At 31.9% G+C, this 25,587-nt stretch overlaps 1 protein-coding gene across 2 annotated transcripts; it reads right to left on the bottom strand.

Annotated features, from left to right (window-relative positions):
• Window positions 1–1,621: 1,621 nt before the first annotated feature.
• LOC115879747 (E3 ubiquitin-protein ligase SHPRH) lies at window positions 1,622–25,572 on the bottom strand. Of its 2 annotated transcripts, XM_030896728.1 has the most exons (23): window positions 25,134–25,572; window positions 24,914–25,078; window positions 24,642–24,845; window positions 20,997–21,221; window positions 20,836–20,942; window positions 20,612–20,780; window positions 19,747–19,942; window positions 19,564–19,693; window positions 18,330–18,525; window positions 17,910–18,073; window positions 17,629–17,799; window positions 14,829–15,012; window positions 14,652–14,771; window positions 12,613–12,758; window positions 12,368–12,558; window positions 11,819–12,051; window positions 11,644–11,760; window positions 8,329–8,621; window positions 8,048–8,275; window positions 5,496–5,678; window positions 5,314–5,439; window positions 3,331–3,491; window positions 1,622–3,079 (listed from the first exon to the last, which is right to left on the bottom strand). In XM_030896728.1, exons 1-23 carry the CDS (start codon window positions 25,480–25,482, stop codon window positions 2,701–2,703), a joined length of 4,437 nt encoding a protein of 1,478 aa, XP_030752588.1. In that variant the 5' UTR covers window positions 25,483–25,572; the 3' UTR covers window positions 1,622–2,700. The 2 variants fall into 2 exon arrangements, with proteins under 2 accessions (XP_030752588.1, XP_030752589.1); XM_030896729.1 differs by lacking the exons at window positions 24,642–24,845; window positions 24,914–25,078 and having other exon boundaries at window positions 25,377–25,572.
• Between the last annotated feature and the right edge of the window lie 15 nt (window positions 25,573–25,587).

Raw genomic sequence — 25,587 nt, 5'->3', positions numbered from 1 at the left:
GTTCTGCGCATGCTCAATGCTCAGTAGCATATGCAGAGAGAAGGATATGCTTATACGATAATCTTATTCTAGAAAGAAATAAGTAGAAAAATGCATGTTAAAGTCCCGTAAACAAAGTCGTATGTAATATACAAACATAATGCATAGCTTTATCCAAGAAGTTTATAAGATCTAAGGTTATACTACTCAATTACTAAATGTGGTTTATACCAATCGAAGTATATCCTGGCAGAATGTATATTTTCGATACAAATTTACCTGGATTGAAAAAATATAAAATATTAATTCTGTAAAATATATACAAGGTTTTCGTTTGTTAAAAACTTTTTTTTAGAATGTAATTTAGATACAAATCTATCATAGTTTAAAACGTTCAAAAGTGCACCCTAATAGTTTAGTCGTTTAATAAGTGGCTACAATTGGCTAATTTTAAATAGAAACTTCTAAATATTTTATGCTTTTTGGATTCTAAAGTTTGTACAGGGTGGGTCAAATTGGACACTTTTAAAGGGAAACAGCCTTTTCTATAGGAGATAGACGAAAACTATCGGTGTCTGTAGCTCAATTTTTATCAAAAACATTATGGTAAAAACCGCCCATCGATATCTGTTACCGTTTCGGAGTTACTGGGTGTTTTCCAAAATGTGCATTTTTAACAAATCGCTGTAACTTTTTTGCTATGGAAAATTTTGTATTTTTGTAACATCTCGAAAGCACCTTTTTACGTAGAATTTAATGGTTTAAGTATAATTTTTTTAAATTAATAATTTAAGACTTTAACTTAAAATTACCAACGATCCGAGCGTTATACACCATGTGCGTTTAGAACTTCATATAAAATCCAAAAAGCCTGAAATATTCAGGTAGTTCTATACAAAATTAAACCAAACTTATTACACAAATCTAATATATTTTCTTCCCTCTACCCATCGGTATAAAAATCATTCTCCAGCCGTTACTGTGTTTAGATATTGATGATATATCTTATTTTAATGCTCAATTCACAGTTTTCAATGATTGAAGAGAAGTACTTAAAAACGTATGCCAAATACTTCTCTGAACTTGAAGTACTGTACTTCAAATTCTGTTTATTTTGAGGTATTATTGGTAAACACATAGAATTATAAATTACTAAATTCAAAAATACGTCTTTGAGTCTTAAAATTAACTAGTCAAATAAGTGTATTGTTTTTTTATAATCTTAAATTGTGTTATTATATGTTTTTTATAAGTACTTATACTCAGTAGTTTTTGACAATTCTTTTTACATGAAAATTTAGGTTTGAGGGAAAAATTATAAATACTGACAGGTAACACACTTATTTATCCTAAATACAATATAATACTACGCAAAAATATAAGATTTTTAAAGGTTTTAAAAATTGCGTTTTTCAAATGCAACATCAACATACACTTAATTGACATAAAGTACAGGGTGTACTATTTTTGTGTGTTTTACGGGGTTTCTCGATTGTGAGTAAAGATATATACAGGGTGTCCCAGAAATAAATCCAAGTATTTTAAGGGGTGGTAGATCTCGATAAAAGAAACATATTTTCTCTTTATCGTTTTTCAAATAAGTCCAAAATAACGGAGTTATTTTACTTCAAAAAAGTCCAAAAAAAAATATTTTTTTGCCAAAATTTTGAAAACCACCGGATCTTTTCTGGATTTTCTTTCTTGTAACTAATGTACTACCTATGTAGCCATATTTTCAAGAAATTATGTTTTTAACTAAAAACTAAAAAAATTTCCAATTTTCAAAATTTTTTTTTCGCGAAAAAAACTCATGGGCGTGTTTCTGGGGTTGAACTATACTACCAGTTAAAATACTTGCACTTATTTCTGGGACACCCTGTATACAGGGTGTTCCGATATTTCGTGGACGTAGAGCTACTACGTATTTTTGGAATCAAAATAAGTTCATTGGATACAATTTACCTCAATACTAAAGTGCTTCATTTCTCCACTAGGGGGCATTACACAAAAAATAAACACATTTTTTCAGATATTTAAGAACCGTTATTCCAGTTTGAATGAGATTTCGGGTGTCAATGTTTTGCTAAGTGCTCTAACATTTGACTTTCACAAAATTGAAGAAAACGTGTGGGAAGTGTGAAAACTACCACCACTCCTACGGCTCCACCCATAGCCGAATTCTTTTCGTAAAATAAAATGGTCCCTCTAGTATTTACTACATTTTTTGCCTCTTGTAAAAAACGCTACCGTGCATACATTTTAAAGAAAAAAAATATTTTTCCAAAGCTGACATCCAAAAAATGTTTTTTGTCACATCAAGTTATGGAGGCGCATAAAATCTATTATGCTCTAATAATCTAGTTGGCGAAAATATGGAATTTTATGTTAAAATCACAAATTATATTTGACGATAAGCTTCTAAAAAGCTTAAAAAAAAATAATACAATTTTGAAATGCAAAATTTTCAAATTCTCTGATCTGTATTTCCGGAACTAAGCTGGCTAGGACAAATATGTGTGTAGCATCTTTAGTTTCACAAAAAGTAGCACTTTTTAAGCCGCATCTTTGTATCCCTACTCACAAACGAGAAACTCCGTAAAACATACGGAAATGAGACACCCTGGACATTACTGTAGAGCTAACGGTGTTTATAATAACCAACTGATTTGAAAAATTGTTCAAATATTACTCATCTACATTTATACCGCACTTAGGACATACTTAGGACTTAGGACTTTTTAGATCACAAACTTTATTTTCTTCGCAAACATTTTCAAAAGCGTTGTTCTCGTGAGCAGTTGTATCGGTATCATTAACCCCGCCTGATGAGCTTGGTGTTGGAGTCATATGACTTGATTGAGAAATATTTCTTACTACGTTACTGTCTGCCGATTCAATTCTCAAACTATTTGAATTTGATTGGATTATGGCTTTTTGCGTATCCACATCTTCTTCTTCCAATGGAGAATTTTTAAATAAACCTTTAAGTTGTCCTACAGTTACATTACTTATTTCCCATCCAGAAGCGTTTGAACTTGTGGCTTCGTGTAAAGACTCTTCTACGGTGTTGCGAACTAAAAACTTGTGAACAACTGTTGGCCTAAAATGACAAAAATACAATAACTACGTACTTAGTAAACATTAGGGTTTCCGGAACCGGAGCTGTTTTTCGGAACCGGGAATCAAAATTATGATTTTGATTCCTTGATTTTTTAAATAATACATAGGATTCAATTTAAAATAACGAAGATTTAAGCAATAATTGTATAAGAAACAGAAATCATTTTTTTACGTCCTTGTATTAGAGTTACATTTTATATATACAGAAACCAAAAAAAGAATAATACTAACTTTGTTTGACCAATGCGGTGGATTCGTCCTATAGCCTGTAATTCATCAGCTGGATTCAATACTGGCTCTAATAAAATTACATGAGTAGCTTCAGTTAAATTCAATCCTTTAGCGCCTAACCTAAACGGCAATAGTAATACTGTAATTTTTTTAAGCGGGTCCTAAAAATATTAGAAGTATTATTATATGTACACTGTACACATATGTTACAGTTAAAGTTGGAAATCAGTGATTATTAACAATTACTAGTAAAAGCTCACATTCACTGATTTGCTAAGATTACGTCAGTAAAAGCTCAACAGCTATTTTTGAAACCAACTTTTACTAGTGAATGCAAGCATTCCCTGGATGATAGCAGTGAGTTTGAAAGATTCATTTACCACGGTTGCCACATGTTGTAAAATATAAGGATAAATAAGGATAAGTTGAATAATAGGCAATATAAGGATAACATTAAATTGGGCTAAACGTTGGCAACGTTGACAGATATCTGGCGTAAATTCGCTTTTTTTTTTTGTGGTTATGTATAATTGTTTTGTTATCGTTGTAAAAAGTGCTGTGCGGTATTTTCTAGTGATGGGAAAAACCGATTAATTTCAATAATCGAGTACTCACGATTCAAGCGATTGCAATAACCGAGTGATCGCTCCAGCGAAATATCACTCGTATTTAAAAATACGGTTTTTCGCCCGTCGCTTGTTGTAACTAGGTACTCGTTAACGCCAAGCGCCAAGTAGTAAGTTGCGTGCGCAGGGCACATATTCTTTCGGTGATGAATGGCAAGTAGCAAGCAACGAGCGATTCGCTTGATCGCTTGATTTAGTTTATTTCAAAGCATTGTCGATGTAGGTCGTAAAATTTTGTCCCTCAGATACGCAACGGATAAATATATATACGGCGTCGTATAAATTTGCTACCTGCAATGTATGTAGAAAATTCGCTCGGCTTTTTATCGAGTATGTCACATTAAAATGGGATTTCAATTTATTTCATTCTAGAATCGCTTGTGTTCGTCACTTGTAACTCGTCACTTGTATCGCTCGTTCATAATCGAGCGATGTCGGTTATTTCAATAATTGAGTACTCGAGCGAATTTTCGCTCGAGTTATCCCATCACTAGTACCGTATGATCGAAAAAAAAACAGCGTCCAGTTGGCTTGGAAATGACGATCGATGACACATTTCCCATATAATTTTACATATAAAATGACAGCGATCTTCATTTCATAGCCATCGTTGACGCCGTTTTTATTCGATCATACGGTATTTTCCCTATGGAAAAAAAATTATGTGAAAAATTAAGTTAAACTAGGCACTCGTAAGAATATAATAGTGCTTGTTTTTCATTTTTGCAATATAATGAAGTCATAGCAAGAGTTAAGCATGCAAGAGAAAAATATATTTTAAGGAACCTAGTGACTATGAACTTATTAAACGTTGAAGAAAATTCGGGCATACTCTATTTTGTCCACGATGAAGAACTTTATTAAAAAAACTTTGTACCAATAAGGAGTCTTATGTTTATGCATGTTTTTTTACTTGTTTTGTACGCTTTAAAACGTTTACTATGTTTTCCCTTTTAACATTTAGAAGGTTACGTCGTTATTTTCTATTATTTTTAATAAATATACTAACGAAGGAAATTGTAATTTTAAGATATGTGGATCACCTTGAATATTGACGTGATCCACACTATTGAGGTGATCCAATATTCTTAGAAGTTTTATTGTGCTAACTTCCACCAACATTCTTCTTCGTCACACTCGCCCTGTGCCAAATAATTTACTGTCAACCTTTAGCAAATGTTACTTTCGCTATAGTGAATGTTAGAAATTATTAGGAAAAGTCGACAAATCTCTTTAAAATACCACATTCATTGGTCCAATGCCTAATTGCTAGCATTTCCTAGTGAATGTTAACAATCACTGAATTTCCAACTTTGACTGTAATATATATACTTTTTAATAGGATGTAAAAGTCTACCTTAAAACTCTCTATTCGATTTTCGAAACTACTGCTTGAATCTATCAATTCCGCTTCAATGTCATTCCGTTCCAAAGCTTTCTTTAATAAATTCAGTACAATCGACCATGTGGAAAATAGTATCACCTTAAAATAAATATACCCTTAATTAATACTGTTTATAAAATAGTATCTTTAAATACTTTAACATGAGGATTTGTGCTTCTCAGCGATAACAAAAGTCTAACGACATCTTCCACTTTTCTAGAGTAGTCGCCGATAACGTCTCCAACGTTATCTTGTGGTCCAGTTGCGCCTCTGATGTACGCTACTTCTTGAATGTTTTGCTTAGATCGACAAATGCAGCATCGTATTATTTCCCTTGCCTACAAATTATATACAGATATTGGATTAGATATTCCAATAACAGAACAGGAAATAAAGGCATCCATAAAACAGCTTAAAAACAACAAATCAGCTGGCTGTGACGCGATTCCAGCGGAAATCTATAAGTGTACAAGTAAAGAACTTATTGGTCATCTTAAGGCTCCCTTCGATGTCATATGGGAAAGCGGAGAGGTACCTCAGAAATTTTCAGTCGCAACGTGAATATATCGAATATCCAGAGTAGTATCCATATAGTGTCCAGAGTGCGGAAGAGAGATAACATCACGTATCGGGCTTTTCAGTCACAAAAAAGCTCATGAAAGAAAACGCCTTGCGTAACCATCTTCTGATGCGTGTCAAATACTCGTCAGCGAGTAATGGCAGTAAGTAAGTAATATACAGATATAAATTCTTTTAGATATTTCATTAGTAGCTCGTTTAAAACTTCAGTTGGTGTAAAAATGTATAACAAATCACCCACGCTTTTTGTATGTTACATCTACTGGAGCCGTTCGATATACAATGAATCTAATGGGACTAGCACTACGTTTCAACCGCCTATTACTACCTCAGGATTGTGAATCCCAAGTACTCAATTAAGGCGTAAAAATTGTAAAATTCATAAAATTTTACAGAGAATTTAAGTTTTGCAATAAAAAATGGGGGTACCCATTTAAAATAAAAAAGTTGTAAGTGTCCCCATATGGAAAATATTTTTAATCGATAGATCTAGTTCTAAATCAATGATGTACAAAAAATCTCCGATTTAAATATTGTAGTTCTCTAGAAACTTGTAATGCACGCTCAGCCTGGGACACCCTGTATATGGTAATCGCAAAACAATTTCCGATGCACGTGCTCAACTTTGAGTGACATGCGATGGCGACAGCGCTGCCAGATTGTGATGAATTTATGAGATGGATCTTAATTTAAAAGTGACAAACAATATATTTATTATATCATTTTTTTAATTTTTCTGGTGGGTTCATACAGCCAAATAAAATAAAATAAGAATAAAATAAAATAAAATAAGAAAGTTGGTTATATGGGATACCGTACATGCGTTCATACAGCCAAATAAAATAACAAATAAAATAAAAAGTCTTTATCTTTTAACTTCTTGTTTTATTTTATGTGAAAACGGCTTTGCGCACGCTTAATTCTAACCTACAAATATTTTCAGTTTGGATTTAATTTATTTTTTAATTTCACATAAGTAAAATGTATAATATAGTAGGCAACGAATAAATAAATATACTATAAATAGTAAAATTACTATAAACAATCGTAAAAGTTAACTTTTATCCAGCCTCATCGTACTGCGCATGAGCAAATATATATTTCTTATTTTATTTTATTTGCCTGTATGAACGCACACAAATAAGAATTCCTTATTTCTTATTTTATTTTATTCTTATTTTATTTTATTTGGCTGTATGAACCCACCTTTCGTTTTATTTTTAATTTAATAACTAATATTTTGGTAATTAATTGATTTATTTGTTTTATAGCTTATTTTACTTATTACGTATTGGCAAAAACTAGTCCATTATGAAGATGATTTTAAGCATTATTATGGGTTATTTATTTATTTACTGATGTACATCTTACAACAAATTTAATAAAATCTAACATAGAAATAACTTTGAAAATGGTGTAATGTGCTTATCAATCAAACTTACTTCTCTGACTGTATTCAAGGATAATAAAGGACCTTTATTGTCACATTCTCGTTCAAAATAGTTTATCGGGGAAGCTACAAGCTCTTTGCTTCGACTGTTTAAATGCTTCGGCATATTTTTAGCACACAATTTCAAGAAATGCAATACAAAAACTCGAAAATTTAGTTCTTAAAAGAACTGTTTGTGCTTAAAAGTACAATTTTTAAAAAAAGACTATGAAAATAAGCAGAAAACGAGAATTACTCACAAAGATTCAACAACACGATATTATACAAAATAATGACTGACATTAGGATAATTGTCGAATAATAAACGACAACCTTGCTGAAAACGGCGCAATGTGACCAACATAGCGATAATAAAATTCGATTTAAACTAATTTTTGCAGCTTTAATCTAAATCAAATATGTTACAATCATTTGCTTTATAATGTAAAATGAAGAGCTCGGTATCTTAAATTATACAACAAATTTAAACATTTTTGCCAAAATTTCATTTAGTCAGGTTTATAGACTTTAGTGTCAATGTCGATATGATTGATGACGTGCATCGGAAAATGTTTTGAGATTACAATAGCTATCACTGGAAAGACCGAGAAAACCCATCGGTAAACCATAATTTTGGGTACAAAACTTATCTTTAACTCGATCATTCCCCTGAAATGAAAAAAAAAATTAAAAACTTACCCTGCCTAAAAATTTCTGAAAACACTCCAAACAAAACGTATGACCGCAAGCTAAAATAGCCCAAGTACTCGTCAAAGCGCATCTACATACGGGACAAGGGTCAGGATTTTCTCCTTGAAATTGTTGCTGACGTAATGTCTGTAAGTAATTCCTTGTTCCCAATAAAGCTTCAAGCCGGGCACTATACCTAATTACGTCGGACTTCAAGGAAAGCTCTTGATGAGGTAACTGAAAATGTTATTTAATTATAATCAAATTGACAGAAAGATTTAGTTCCATACTTCTGCTGGCCTAATAAGATTTATGTTTTCGTGAATTTGTTCTGTTCGGTAGTCCAACTTTTTTAATAATTTGCTTGTTTTGTCCTTTGATTGTTCACCGGTTGATTTTAACTGTAATCTTACTTTACAGATATGTAGCTCGTCCCTAGCACAAACTTGGCTATCTAACATGGTCCAGAATTTTCGAATTTCTTTAAACTCTTTTTTCAGCGTATCCATAAGCAGCACGTGGTTTTCACCATCTTTTATTAAGTTGGGTATTGAGTTTTTCGATTTAAGAAATCCTAGAAGAGCTAAAAACAAGTCTTTTAATAATATCGTCGTTTTATAAATTAAACTATAGTAAACACCGAGAACATTTCCGGCATACACCGTTAATGCCAATATACAGGGTGTTTCAAAAAACATGTGCCATCTCTCGTGGGGAGATTCGCCACGTAAAAATAAGATTTATTTTTCATATCAACATGGGTCCGATCCTGGTTTGTTTCGTAATTACAGGAGGTTAATTTCTTCATTTTCGTTCAATTTATTATAATTTTCCTTCAAGTGCTTTTAGTGATTCGAATGAAATTTGGAGGGTAAAAGATACTATGAGTGCTACATATTTCAATGCTAAAAAAGTATCAACAGATTCATCAGGGATATGCATATGGATTATCACTGGAATCATTTTTTAATTTAAATCGAAAAAAGACGAAGACTTTACCCCTCTGTAGCTACGAAACAAAGCTGAATCAGACCTATGTTAATATGAAAAATAAATTACTTTTACGAGAGATATACAAAGATATACGATTATCTAGTAGGGTGTGTATTTCTAGCCTTGGGTGCCGATTTTCGTGTGTACGCAGTACTGAATCAAGAAAGAAGAGCCAAGTATTTTCCCAAACGCATGAAATCTAGCGTCGGATTAAGTGGTTATGTAATAAATACTTCGCATTTTTGCTCCCTCCGACTTACTAGGTCGCCATAGCAATTCACTCCTATACATGTAAACACCGACCCAAGGTGTCGTTTGCCTGAGGGGTATACCGGGTGCGTCTCAAAAGTGGCTCACCCCTATAACTTTTTTTGCAGATGAAAAAACGAGATTTGGTATGTTAGTATATGACAAATTAGGATAGATTGACGTAATTGATTTGGTCATTTCCTGTTTTACCGAAAATGACAACACTTTTGATTTTTAAATGGCAACCTCTGTATTTTTTTAATTTATTCAATAGAAAAAGACTCTCTGAATAGAATGCCATCTCATATGCAACTTTTAACATTTTCGCTTAAAAATAATATTAAAAATTTCAATCTACAGTGCCATGGCTGTGTTAAAAACACTAGTTTTTAATCAAAGAGCCTGGGAAAATATATTTGATCGTCTAAAGGTGCGTTCATACCGGCTGCGTCGCTCCGCGCAAATCATTTTTTTAACATGTACTTTTGAAGTGTATTAACATTGGAAATATTTATGTTCGTATATGAGGGCCAAATTTCGAGTTTTCTTTCAAGCATTTCAGCACCGATATCGCACTAGTCGCACAGTCGACCAAATTAAAGCATCAAAACTTTGTCGCGTGATGCCTAATTTAGGTGAACTGGCTTGACAGCACGAAACTCTCGGCAATATACGAGGTTTAATTTTATTAGTCACGACGATATTACTTGACGACTATGCTACGGGGGACAATTATAAAATTGAATAGATTGATACTGATATTTATAAAGGTTACAAAACAGTACTATTTTCGTAATTTTTGATTTGGGTTTTAACAATTATTTATGTTGTTTGTAATGAAACGATATTTTTATTTAGGTATTGATATATTTCAGAAAGGATTTAAGGACTAAAATATACATATAATATATTTACTTAATTTCAAGGTAGCTGTAGGAAAAATCATAACGTTAATTATGTCTTATATGTGGAGTTATGATTTCCAATGTCTCTGATGGTTGCAGCGGTTGCGAAATCTGTGAGTTTCTTTTTAAGCGCGCACAAAAGTATATGTTAAAAAATAATATGAGCGGCGCGGCGCTGAGCGGCGCAGTCGCTGTAAACGCACCTTAATGTTTTTCGTGTCTTGTCCTGACCAGTTAAAAGATGCCCAAATCATATTTTTACTCATATCTCAATTTTTCAAACGGAACAATGGTGACTCATTAGCATATTTGGAAAAAAGCATTTTTTACAAATAATTTGGGACCACACACTTGGTATTTCGAGTAAAATTGTCGTTATAAACCGCATGTTACAATTTCAAATAAATCATACGCAAAAATGTCAAAAGTTGACATATGATATGTCATTCTATTCAAAGTGCCATTTTCTATTGAATAAAGTAAAAAAATACTGAATACAAAAGTTGTAGTCATTTCCTGTGAAACAGGAAGTGGCCAAAAACAATTGGATACATCAATCTAACTAATTTATGTCATATATTAACATACCAAATCTCGTTTCTTTATCTGAAAAAATAAAAAAGTTATAGGGGGTGAGACACTTTTGGGACGCACCCGGTATACAAGAACTGTAAACTAATAGGATTGCTCATCCTCATAAGACGTACGTTCGCTTCTTCCCGCGCTTTAGCTGACAGTTGTGACGTCATTGTAGTCCTTGTCATGATAGTGTGTATTATTAGTTGCCTATGGTAAACTTATAAAAGTAACAGCTGAGAAATTTTAAGTTAATTATTTTGTCAATTTTAAATGTGAAAAAAGTGTCTTTAAAGTTTTTAGAGCTATAGAGTGTATAAATACGTTCATTTTGTGTTGTGGATTGTGACAAAGTGCTTACTAAGTGCCTACGATAGTGTTTATTAATTATTTTAGAGCAAAATATGGAAGTACTGTAAAAAGAATGCTTGCAAAAGGTGATGCTGGGAACTGCTGTTCTTAAAAATGCATTATCCGAGTATTTAATACGATTTATACAGTTAATTTTCTATACTGCATACATATAAGGTGTTTAAATAAATAAACTAAATAATGAACGTTTTGTATTCGGCAACCAATATTGCACGTGTGTGTATTATTGGTTGCCGGATAAGGACTAATAACCATGACAAGGACTACAATGACGTCACAAAGCGAGTAGTTTTCGCATGCACCTGGCGGACACTTTTGGCTGAATGAGCAGTCCTATTCGGTTAACTGTTCTTGCCCGGTATGTATGTAATAATATTCAAGTTTAAAACTTTAATATTATTATTTTGCCACTCTTTAGTCTATTTCTGACTTGTTATTGTGAGAAAACCAGGGCTTTTGATAATGTTGGAACGCCACTATTGATATAGAAGTTTACTATATTTGATATACCTTTAAGCAGTATTTCCTCAAATCTAGGTTTCCAACTGCCTACCAAGGACATTTCTTCAAAAGTTTCAGACCTTTTTTTAATTGTGAACAATGCAGTTTCATAATCTTTTAGCTTTACTAAAATATAAAATAAAATAAACCACAACATAAAGTGAACATAATTAAAGAAAATTACCGTTAGATAAGCATATTAAACATTTAGAATTTCCTTTCTTATTTTTTTGTTGTTGAGGTCTCAAATGGCAGTCTCTGGCTCTATTAACTAATTCACTTTTAATACTAATATTTTTGGTTTCCACATCTTCTTCATAGATTTCGTTCAAAGCCTTAAAAAGAGCCTCTCTTAATTCATCTAGATCTAGATGCCAATTGTACGTCTTACGAAGTAACGTACGGGTCGTCTCTGACCTAAAATTAGAATGAATTGACATTCCTGAATAAAGTTGATAAAGGTATCATGACGCATTTTTTTAAAAATCAATTTTATTCACTATTTCAACATCCCTTTGACAGATCTATCCTCCAATAGACTCTAAATATCAAATATCAATATCATAAAGAATATCCGAGGTGATAAAGCTGTCATGTCACATACACCATCAATAATTTTTAGACATGTTTTGTTGATTGTTGATTTACTCGAAACCGAACTCAAAACTCTAAAAAAGCGACGTGACACCTTTATCCACTCATGTCTTCAATTATTTTAATAACAATTACACACCTAAAATCGATATTAATATGTGCGTTATCTGTCGCAGTTTCTATCCTAGCCAGTAAATCATTATCAAAATTATTTAGCGAGACCCAATCAAAGCCATCCGAATACCACTGACCATGTTTTAATAAAAATTGACCTTCATATTTCTCTACTGCTGTGGTTAAACATTCATAAGATTTTTTAGCACTTGCAGTCTAAAAGTGAAAAAATCACGAAACCTTTAAAACCAAGTTAAAACTAAAATTTACCTCTTCCATGAATTTCTCAATATACTGCTTTTCTAATGCAATGCGATCATCTTTTAAAGTACCATCTCTTAGCGTGTGCTCTGAGGATGGATGTATTACCAAAACTTCCGCCAAGTTGTACATAGCATGAATCATGGGTAGCTTATCTGTAAAAATTATTATTAATAAAATAATATGACATTTATATTGAAACATTTGAACTGCATAATACGCTTTGAATAAAAAGATTAAGGAAGAAGCATATCAAAAATCTTAAATTCTGGTTTATCAGTGCCGTTCCAATTTTATTCAAAACGTGTAAAAATATGATGTAGGGTAGACATGGGGTAGACTCAATAATTTGTTGTTTTATTTTACGTTGTCAATAAATGTTGGTCGTTATTAAAATTGTTATAAAAATATACGATTCTAATAAAAATAAATAAGTTATAATAATTATTTATTAACACAAACATACGATACGCTAATGAAACAGGTAAGTCAAATTGACTTATCTAAATTCTTTGACAAGTAGTGAATAAAAGCAAAAATGCAAGAAAAAATATATGAATAGTTAATTTTAACTGAATTTAATAAATGATTGGTTTACTAAACGTATGTATATTATACCGTGCTGGCAACTGTTACTTTTGGATCGGTATTGACATGTGTGGAAGTAAATCGCATAGGGATCTTATTAAGTCGGAGTGAGAGAAATGCGACGGTGTGCTGTTACGACGTTGCCGGTACGCCTTTTCCTACGAAGTAAAGTAAAATCGCGATCGCACATCGCTTATTTTTAAATTTTTTTCTCAAAAATTAACTAGATAAAATCATTAGATATGTTTCTGAGCATCTGAAATCGAATAATAAATCGTTCATTTTTTTTATAACAAAAAAACGTCACTAATCGCGATAATTTAAAAACTTAACTTTTTAACACATAACACGTCATAACTTAACTTTAACCACTTACTTAACGCCTAACCACTTTAGATATTTAAACTTTTTATTTTATTTTGAAGATGGGATCTTTTACAATATGTTTAAATAAGAAATATTCGATAAGGTTGTTTTTTCCATTCAAAAATTTTAAACAACCCATCCATTTACTTTTAGTGCATAGCAATTTTCAGCAATCGTGTAACTTTTTTATTTATAAAGATGTTCACATATTGTCTGCGAAGAAAATATGGCTGAAATATTAAGAAAGTTTTTGAAAAAAACTACAATCAATTTATTTCTAATAGATTTCGAAATATCGATTTTTGAATTCAGAGTTCTAATAGTGCGACCACTGTCGAACACCAACTCAATTCCATTTATTATTACCAAAAATGCAAGTGTTTCCAACTTGCACTTAAACATTTTCATGATATAGGGAAAATTACAACGACTCGTTAATAAATAAACAAATAAAGTATCACGAGACGTAATTCAACCGTGAAGTTGAACGCATGATGTACACCTTTCCCCAGAACTTTAAGTACTGACTGCCACAAATCTGCTTATCCCCTTTCACGTCTCTTAGCAATATGTGCACAGTTTCTCGGTTTATTTCATGCGTTTGGCAACGTATTTACTGTTCTCTCTTTGTTCGGTACATTATAAAACGCATTGTATTCTTCTTACATACGGAAATCTCGACCAAAGACTAACCTTTGCCAGCCCTTAGTATAGTCACTTACTAGCGAAAAGTTATTCCATTATTTTCCTCGATTATTGACCGAGATCTACCGCACGCTACACAACCAACTATTTTACAGTCTTTTCGATAAATAGGAATAGTATCACTGTTAATTTAAGTGCTGCTACAAAATTTCCTTCTAGATTTACTACCTTTAAACAACTATCAGTAGTAGAATAAATAATAAATAACATAAAATAAGCTCAGTAAAAACTGACAAATCCACAAAATTTCAAATCAAATTCAAAAGTGCCAAATGAATTGTCAAACAGGCCCTTTGTCTGTCTACCTTGCATGAATACATGCATAGCATTATAATCCTTCCTTAATCTTTTTATTCAAAGATAATATGTAACTGGTAAAGCTAACTAACCTATTGTCAGATTTCCCTCTTTTTCATCAAGGGAAAATCTTGCAGCTAATTGCAATACTTTACGATATTCTCCTATAGCTTGTTCAGGCTTCTCCATCAACAAGTATATTCCCGCTAGACCTATTTAATTATATATTTTTAATATTCATTTCAACATTAACAATATTAAAACCTAACCATTAATTGATGACACCGTTAGTCTCAAACTCTCTTCACAGTCGTTTCTGTTCTTCAAAATTAATGCTTCAAGAAGATCTTTCATTGACGAGGTTTTCTTTTTAAGCGACAAATATCGTCCTTTTCCTCTAACTGCACCCGGGTCTGAACAAGCTTGCCGCAAAGAAAGAAGCGGTGCCATTAACTGAAAGAATCAATGTTAATGTCACTCATTCGCATAGCATTTAAAAAGACACAATATATTTTGTCACTACTTTTGAATAGTGGCGTTGGAGAATACATCCTCATTCTTCCGCCCAAATAATGGCAGGAAATAAGTGTATAATTAAGTATATTATTATATTTTTACGTTATACATTAACACGATCAAATAAATGTATAAAGACTGCTTGAAAAGTTTCTGCTGTCGAAGAGACGGACGACTACGCATTATCACATAAGAAGAGTCCACCGTACTGGACAAACAAAGTTGGTTCATTACAACTCACTTATTATACTTGTCTTCTACTATGTTGTGGGCACAAGTTAAAATCTAGCCATTATGGTGCGTTTAGACTTGAGCACGCACGCACTGATCCTCCGCGAATGCTCAAGTGTAAACGGCTGTGCGCGTACGCTCACTCTGAATCTGTCTGTGCGCGAGCAGACGCGAACGTGAGCCGTCTGGTGTCGGTTTTTGGTCCGTTCTCAAAGGGATTTTATGCGTGCGCGAACGCTCAGTTTGCACCGGCAATTTGTTTTGTCTGCGTTCGTGCGTGCGTGTGTGATTTTTTTTCGTTTTCTTTATTAAAATTATGGAGTGGATCAATGAATCTTCGTTATTATTAATTGAAGAATATGAAAAGTTACCTATATTATGGGATGTTAAACATTCTTTGTATTATTAAAAAATAAAAAAAAACGCATGGCCAGACCTTGTAAATAAAATTAATATTGAATATGTCGATATTAATGAAATTGCTATTCTAAAATTTGTATCTTTTGTTCGTAATTTTTGGTGTTATTAAATTTTGTAAATATTGAAAGTCGGGCCTGGTCATTCTTGCAAAGTGTTTGAACTGATCATAGCCTTCCTCAGACACTAAGTTGTTGCAGTAAATTATATCAATTTCTAAAAAAATTGGGTTTGCCACCAGCGACGATGTTTTCGATTTTTCTCCTTTTTAATAATTAAGATGTGCATAACAATGACTGCAGCCTCGACTATTTCTTTGTCGTCCATTATTTTCGCCAACATAACTCTGCTGTGCGCGCACAAATGGATCACTTCATTCCTCGAAAAATAAGTTTTTAATTTGAACGGAGCCGAGAGCGCGAACGAATGCCGTGCGCGCACGCTCAGCTCGTGCGTGCTCAAGTCTAAACGCACCATTATGTCTATGATTCGGTGATCATCGGTTAATCTTCGCAAAATGCGATTATATCCTTGAACGACTGTTGTAAATAATATGTAATTTATTTTCTTATATTTGGTATTTTCATTGATACTTATCTTTTATTTTGTGTCGATTTTTAACTCATTGACTCGAAAGTCGTGTTGTCTATAGAGGCCGGCAGTTTGTTTGTTAACTTCCCGTTGCGTTTTTTGAAGTCTTAAGCAATTTTCATGCATCCCTTATACGTTGATACGATGGTCCGACGGCGCTCTGATTGGTCACAGCGTTTTCGCGCCACTTTTCATCCGTAAATTTTTTACTCCAGCCCGTCAACGAAGAAAGATCGTACGATAACGGACGTTTTGACACTTTTTTGACAAATTTAATCTAACCTTAATAAAAATATAATAGTACAAGAGTCAGGAAAACGAGAAATTTAAGAAAGCTGGTTCTTTAATATATGTTTTGCTATGCTCTTCTGACCAAAGTGCGGGCCGTCTGGCTGCGGTTAGACTACTACGGTTCACTACTGCGCATTACATCTGCACAGGGTATCCCATTTTCGTGTGTTTTATGGGATTTCTCGTTTATGAGTAGATATAAAATGATGCGATTTTCACATTGCTTTGCTATTTTTTTTATGGAACTAAAAAATATGCTACACATAAGTTTGTCGTAGCCTCCTTAGTTCCTGAAAAACAGGGCGAATTTGTGATGCGCAGTAGTGAACAGATGTTGAATACAGATATGATGCACAATAGTGAACGCAACGTCTACTGGCAGCCAGACGGTCCGCACTCTCCAAGAGAGCATAACAAAAGATATATTAAAAAACCAATTTTCTTAAAATTCTCTGTCGAAGACGTTGTTAGCTCTTAGACTATACAAGTAAAACAGCAGAACCGTTATGGAAATGAAAATATAAAATGACACCAATAATAATCAAATCATGAAAAGGCAATAAATTTAAAAACTGCGTAATTTTCTAACCAAACAAAGTCTTTAAATTCAACCAATCAAATTAATATCGTATCATCGTATCGTGGGATAACGGATGCATGAAAATCAAGCTTTAAAATGAAGTTTTTATATTGTCAATCACGTGGCAAAAATTAATACTTTTGGACGTTTGAAAAATAATCAGTGTGACGTTTAAAAGATATTTAAGCTTGCGCTAAGGAATTATTCAATTATCGAATTGCAAGTAAGGGGCGCTCCTGGCTCTTTCTTAATGATTCACTTCATTGTAACTGGAAATGTTAGTTTTTTCATGAACTACACATTATACACAAATTTATATTTGAAATTGAAATAAAATTTGAAACAAAAGTGAAAAAACTTTTTGCTTTTATCCGGTATATTAACTACTATATAGTAGTAATAAATGTCACTAACTTATACTATATAAGATATTTTTTACTTACGTTTTTCAGATCTTTTTTGTCCAAGTTCTCAAGAAGAGATTCCGGATCAAATTTTTCTGACATTTTGAGAAAATCGCGTGCGCTGTATTCATGTTCGCGATTATAATAGAATTTCTCTACAGCAGAAAGTTCTAGAACGTGAAGTTGATGAGTTTGCTGAGGTATATTAATCTAAAAAAACCCAAGTTACTTCTCCTAAAGTAAAACGTCTATATAAGAACAATACCACACACACACTTTAATATTTAAGCAATTGACAAAAAACTAATAAATTATGTTACCTGATCCAGCACAGACTCTTTCGTTGTTCGCCACAAAACTTTTCCTAAAAAATTGTACATTGGCTCTTTATCGCCCTTTAAATAGGGATCATACAGAATATGTTTCCATGTATCATAGTCAGCATAGGGTTCCATTTTCAGATAGTCTATTAAACCATATATATCTACAAGTTATAATTATATAAATAATTGAACAAATCGTTATAATATAATTATAATACAATTATTTTTTACTTTAATAGCTATGTATATAGCTAGAAACTGTTTCGCAATGTTTCTCAGTAGCGATTTTGTTTCGATTTTGTGTCTAAAAATGCTACTATTAAAATGGAAAAAAAAACAAGTACCGCAAAGAAAATATATCAGCAGCATTTTTATAAACGATTATATTATTAATTGAATTAAAATAGTGGTCATTACCTGTGACCCCTTTCGCCATAGGTGTTCCTGTAACGGCCCAACGATGTTGAGCGGGAATTTTCCCGGACATTAACGACACTATACGACCAGGAGTTTCAACTGTTTGGGCCTCGTCAAGACACAAACGCCACCAAAATACTCGTACCAGAGGACTACCTCCAGGCCAATATTTTCTCTTTTTTCGCAAATTGACAGGCTAAAAATAATCATGTCGTTAATCAATAACATGTCGTTAATGACATGTCGTTAATGACTAAAAACAATCAATACATGTTGTTAATGACTAAAAATAAACAAGTTGAGTAGATAGTTATTTGAGTGAAATGATAACTTTTTAACTTTTTTTAATTAATTATTATAAATTTTTTTTCGAAAAAATTTATGATAAAACAGTTTCTGTTGAACTTTTGGCACAGAAACATTCAAATTTATGATTTCAGTCTAATAACTATTTAGTCAACGTGTTTAATTTATGTCAATGATGACAGGTATTGATAATTTCGATTCCAAATAGTAGCGATTTTTACCAAGAGACCTTTTTTACGTAAAAAACGTCGTAAATGTATCTTTTTTCACTCATCAGTTTTATACAGGTATGGATGAAAAGTTATTACTCTACAAACCAGTTAAAAAATATGTAGGTAGCGCCCTCTACAAGTAGGAGTCATATTGACATCTAAATCAAATTTCTCATGTCAAAAAATTCACAGACACGAATTTTCGTCCAAATATTGACGTTATTTCAGAAATTATTTGGAAAAAATCGAAATAAAAATGAAACTTCTACACCCTGTATCTCCGAAATTAAGCATTTTAAGACATATATTTATACGAACTTTTTTACTTATTTTTATCTGCAGAATATGATGCCGAAGTTTTCGGAACACAGTTCGAACCACCCTGTATAAAACTTTAAAATACATGAAAATTTTAAGGTGCCCGTTTTTCGTGTCGGTGAATGTAGATAATAGAGAACAACGTCACAGGCTAAAAACACGTAAACGTTTACGTACGCATGCGCATTTCTTATATTTTTAATTTTTATACATGTAAAAGGTTCTTTACGTCTACGTATACGCGCTAGCAGCGGCCGACTCGACCGTAGGCCGTTGTTCTCTGACGGTGCCAAAGCGATACCGCTTTGTGTAGGAAACCGAAGCTTTAGGTAATTAAAATATAAATTGTTAAAAAATATTATGTATAAATAATATTATAGATTAGTTATATAACGTACTTGACCAGTTTCTGTCCATTTCATCTCTGCTTGTAACACAGCGTAGGTTGTTATGACTATGTCATAATTTTGCAATTCTGTTGGATAAACTGGAGTTGCTGTATATCCCTCATAATTTAAAACTTTTAAACTAAAATGTTACATTTAAAGTCAATAGCGGCATTTGAAAATTTATCTAATTACCTAGATCTCAAATGAGTTCTCATTTCTCTGCACCACTGGCTTCTCAGAGCTACAGGTGCTACAATCAATGTGGCTTTAGATTGTAGCAGTGGAAGGGTTTCCCAACATTGCGGACATACATATTTGCCTAAATTTCTTCTCCAGCCTAAACAAGCACTATGTTGCCATTTACCACATTTCTCACATTCTACTGAACCTTAAATAAGTGTCTAAATTTAGAAAAAATATATTTAATAGTATATAAATAGTGCTACAAAAGTTATAACGAAATGACTAGATAACTAGATAATTTCTCAATAATGTACAAAACCTCCGTTTTTTAACGAGGATCGAGAGATGGCGCTCTATGTTCCAAATTACCGTTTAGTTTACGCCGAATAGAATGCATACATATAGAAGGAAACATAACATTCAGAAGAAACCAGAAGTGACACCTGGTGGGTATTTAAGGGGTCAATGACTAATAAAAAGATATCGATGGTAAGATCGAAAATTAATAGTTGATAATCTACATTGTAAAAGTTTAGTGCTATTTTTAAGCAGTGTATTTTTGCAATGTATCTTTTCTACCCCTAGGAGATGCGAGACCTTGCGGTTTGTGGGGAAGCTCCCAGTCAAGTTTAAGGAGCTGTCATGTCCCGTCTCAGCGTTGTGTACATGCGGGGCTCTGTAGAAGTAGATCAGCTAACCCTTGTAGTAAAGCTGGAGAGAAACCCCCTACTGGAAACGTGCAGTGTTAGTGCTAGTTCCAAGAAACCAACCCCAAAGAGAACTACAGTATTTATGTTATTTGTATTATCAATGTCCCTGTATATAAAAATCTGGAATTTAAAATGTAATATAAATTATTTTAATTAAAAATTACCATCGTCAATAGTGCTGCCACAGATACACTGAATTCTGCATTCTTCTGGCTCTTCTCTACTTCCTGTGGTGCAATACTCTGACAGAGTACGATCATATATGGATTGTAACGCTTGAAAAGTAGCGGATTTTCTACTACCAGAAGAAACAGTTCGTGCAGACGTACATACCTTAAATAAATTGTATACAGTTTTAAAAAAAATTCTCTGTATAAAATAATATTACTTTATTCTTTTTTATTGCATTTTTATAATCTTCATGGTCTTTGTCTATCATTTTTCGTTTTTTAGGTTGAGTTTTTATAACAAGTTCTGGTTCAGAATCACTACCCCCTAAAAAAGAAAGGATGAGCATACTTAACATCAAACTTTACTTCATTTAAATACCTATTTTTTCTTTTTTAATTTGGGTATTCTTTAGCATTTTATTGCTCAATATAAGGGCTAATACTTCTACAGTTTTTCCAAGGCCCATTTCATCAGCTAATATCCCTCCTTTCCAATTGCCCTGTATTAGAGGACATGCTTTTTCAATCCAACCTGTATATTTATCAAAATAAATATCCTTGTTTGATTTTAACGTAACTTTTTGAAAAATTGGATGCATGTTTTCTAAAAATAAAAAATAACAAATAGTTATTAGTTAAGAAATATATCTCTATGTCAAGTATTTGGTTTGCTGTTTTCAAGTCAACTTTTTTTTAATAATATGTTGCCGATAGCTTGCAACTAAAGTATTATATTTTAAAACGTAAAAATATATACTATCTTATTTTTCGGTCTGTGGATTTACCAATAAATTCGCATTCATTCCAAAAATACCATAATGTCATATTCTATTTTTGACCAAATTTTCTGCAGATTTAAAGATGTCTTAAAGTTATAAAATATCAAATTACTTATTTATTTTATTTTATTTTTTTGATTGGATATATTTTCTACGTTCTGTTCAAAACTAAGTGTACAGGGTGGCTCGAATTCGACGCTCATCATTGGGATTTCGGAAACCGTAAGAGATACAGGATCGGTTAAATGGAGGCAAAGTTAAGCAATTTGATGCTCAATAAAATGCCGTATTGCATTTTTATTTTTTATTATTCTTTTTGCATAAAATATTCTGGTGATGGAATGTTCTGTACGAAACGTCGGCAAATATCAAAATGACTATATATAGTGTTTTAAGAGTTATGAAAGGATTTAATTAAATTGAAAAAAAATCAGGTCCGTATTTAAAAAAATTAAGTTGATGATGGTCGCCAGAAGCCGAAACGTCAGAGTCAATATTTAATCACACAGAGTTATAGAGCAGAAAAAGTGGCCATGAAAATGTGTTTTTCATTTTAAGTTATCTTAACAAATAAAGCCAGAAAACAATAGAACACAAAATTGAAAATTCCGGGTTTTTTTCGAATATATTCGGAAGTATTCGGAATTTTTCAAAAGGCAATACGGCATTTTATTGAGCATCAAATTGCGCAACTTTGCCTTTATTTAACCGATCCAGCATCTCTTACGGTTTCCGAAATCCCAATGATGAGCATCGAATTCGAGCCACCCTGTACACGAAATACACTATATTGTAGTAGGTAAAGGAAGACTCAAACTTAACGTGTATTTTTCGCTACTATTTCAAATCAAACAGCATGTATTTTATAGCATAAATGAACATATAGTAGTTTTTATCCAACTTTGTGTTTTGATAAATTATATTATTTTTATATCTAAAATTAATGTTTATACCCTAAAAAAATTATATTATATTTATTATACAAGGTGATTCAAAAAACATGTTCCATCTTTCGTGGAGAGATTCCTCACGTAAAAATAAGATTTATTTTTCATATCAACATAGGTCCGATTCTTTGTTTCGTAGCTACAGGGTGTTAGTCTTAATATTTTTTCGATTTATTATAATTTTCTTCCAAATACTTTTAGCGTTTCGAATGAAATTTTGAGAGTAAAAGATACTTTTTAAATGCGACATATTATAAAGCTAAAAAAGTGTCGACATATTCACGGGGACGTGCACATGGGTAATCACTGGAGTATTTGTCTAAAAAAGCATGTACGCCACTGACTTTTTATTCTCTTGTTTTCGAAATAATGTAAGCAATTTAATGCCGATTAAGTCTCTTGATATTTTGTCGATTTCGTTCTCATTGATGAGATAAACGCCGCTATTTTATTAATTTGTCTTGATCCAAGCCCTTTAAAACATTTTAATATTATTTGAAAATTATATTCCTTATCAAAAAATATGAAAAAAGGTTCCTATAAACATGGGTATGGAAATGCATAGTTTTAGAGTTACAGGATATTAAAACTTCTTAAAATTAGGTTTTTTTTAATTCTGTTAAATACCATTATTTTTTTATTTGAAATTGCTGTAGGTTGGACTAATAGTAATAATAACTAATAGTAATAATATTTAATAATAAATTAAGTAAAATATATGATTTATTAATTTTATTTTCAATTTAATTTTATTAATTATTGTGATTAATAAAATTGCATTTATCTCATCAAGGAGGCCGAATTCGACAAAATATCAAGATATAACTTTTAATTGGCATTAAACGGCCTACACAATTTTGATATCAAAAGAAAAAAGTCAATGGCGCACATGTTTTTTTTTTTAAATATTCAAGTGATAACCCATATGCACGTCCCTGATGAATTTATCGACACTTTTTTAGCATTAAAATATGTAGAACTTATAGTAACTTTTACCCTCAAAGTTTCATTCGAATCACTAAAAGTACTTGGAAGAAAATTATAACAAATCAAAAGATTATTAAGACTTTAACACCCTGTAGCTACGAAACAAAGCAGAATCGGACCTATGTTGATATGAAAAATAAATCTTATTTTTACGTGAGGAATCTCTCTACGGAGATGGCACATGTTTTTTGAAACACCCTGTATACAGGGTCGCTGATATGTATAAGAACGGTCGATTATTAGGTAAAATATAAGAGGTACCGCAAAAAGTTAAATATAAAAGTTATAGGGTTTTTAAATATCTATTAGCGGGTAATAAATTTAAGTATACAGGGTCGGTCATAAAGTTGTGGCACATCAAAGTTTTATATTTTTAAATGGAACCCCCCAAATATTATTGCCATATTTCGAATCCTCCTTCAATTCTGAGCAAAAATCGAGATACACACAATGTACCTCAAACCCAAGGTTATTAAAAGATAAGGTTGTCTCGTAACTCGATCCGCCATTACCAGAAACGTCATCAACTACGTCACAGGTATGCGACCGATCATTGATAAAGGGATAAAAACTGCCGATAGTCCGACAGTGCATTTCAGAATCGAGATTTGTAATTTACATTGTGTATGGCGTCCATAGTTGTTTGATGTTTGTTTTCTTTATTATTAAAATATCACTATTATAACCGTTTCCGGAGCATTGAATAGTCGCTGACGTTTTTTACCCAAGTGAGACATCCCTTGGTCTTTAACATTTTAAAATAGAAAAAATGGCGTTAATTAAAATTCTGTAAATAACTATCTGTTAACGAATGAAATCAAAATTAGGTATATTACCATAGAAACGCCTTTTGATTTTTAGGCCTCTAAAAAATTCAACCATTTTTTCATGTTTTTTTTTAATTTACTTTAAAACGGTATGTAAATTTAGAAAAGTATAAATGGGATTATCTATTTTAGAACAAGCAAAATTTTTTATGAAGAATGCTTTTTCACAAAATGTCAATAATAAAAAAGTTTCTTCTCTTGCAAAGACAATCCAGGAATATACTGTATATATAACATTAATAAATTAATGTGAAAATATATTTAAATCATCCTACAAATTGACAAAAAATAATTAAAATGTGGGTTACCATTACCCACATATTTTATAAGCAAGATAGCAGTAAAAATCTTAAACCACAAATATGATAAAGAGCTCTTTCAGAATGTTCGGTTGTCTTTTATAAAACCATTATAAGTATGTAGTAGTAAATAAACTTTTTTTTTCAAAATAAAACATAATAACAGAGCAAAAAGATTCTTATACCATTTTTATCAGAAGCTAAGTGTTCTCTATAAATCATCCATCTAACAGCTTTTTCTTGATAAGGTCTTAATTTTGGTTTTAACTGCTGAAGAGATAACTCCCCTTCAAAATATTCCATTTTATGTCGTTTTTCCTGGAGCTTAAGATATAAATCATTTAATTCTGTATTTGAAAGACTTTTGCAAACTGTATTTGGCTGTGGCTCTATATATAAAAATAGATAAAGCAAATATATAATATGTAAAAATACATAATGCATTAGTATTGTGTACCTGTATTACTTTCTATGTTATAAAACAATAAAAATGCACTCTTTATACATTTACGTAATTTAGGATAAAATTTTGGTAATGGAACAGAAATCAAATACAACTTGAAATATACATATTCCTCCCTACGTACAATTTTAAAGGAAAACATTCTTGTTTGTACAGCATCTATAAAATATTTAGTATAAAGTTAAAATATTTAGTCAGATAACGATAATAATACCTTTCAGAAAAGATATATCATCTAAAGCTTTTATAATCACAGAAGAACGTGAAAATGTTAAAATTACTGCTGAATGATCTTCAGTAGCCTTAAAACTAATTTTGCACACATTAATTTTTTTTGGGAGAATATTACTAGTAGATCCAATTCTTAGTTCTCCCATTAAGTAATCTTCGTGTTCTGGTTGTGCCAGAATTAATGAATAGGATCTTAAAGCTTTTTCCGACAATGATGCTTTCTTACTTCGTTTCTTTCGGAAAAGTGGAATGAATTCGCCTATCGTACTTAAACTACAGTTTCCTAAACCTAGATTTTCACGTTTATTTGGTGTTTTTTTTGTTCTACCCATTTTATATTATTATTTATTACTATTTAACACAAAAGAAATTTTGTCTGGCAGTAAAATGTGAGGTCAGTGATTATAATTCTTCTTCTTTAATGTCTTCTTACTCTT

This window comes from Sitophilus oryzae, unplaced genomic scaffold, assembly GCF_002938485.1.
Source record: "Sitophilus oryzae breed Bouriz unplaced genomic scaffold, Soryzae_2.0 scaffold_1586_pilon_pilon, whole genome shotgun sequence".
In the NCBI taxonomy this organism is placed as follows: Eukaryota; Metazoa; Arthropoda; class Insecta; order Coleoptera; family Curculionidae; genus Sitophilus; species Sitophilus oryzae.
This window is presented reverse-complemented; position numbering and strand designations above follow the sequence as displayed.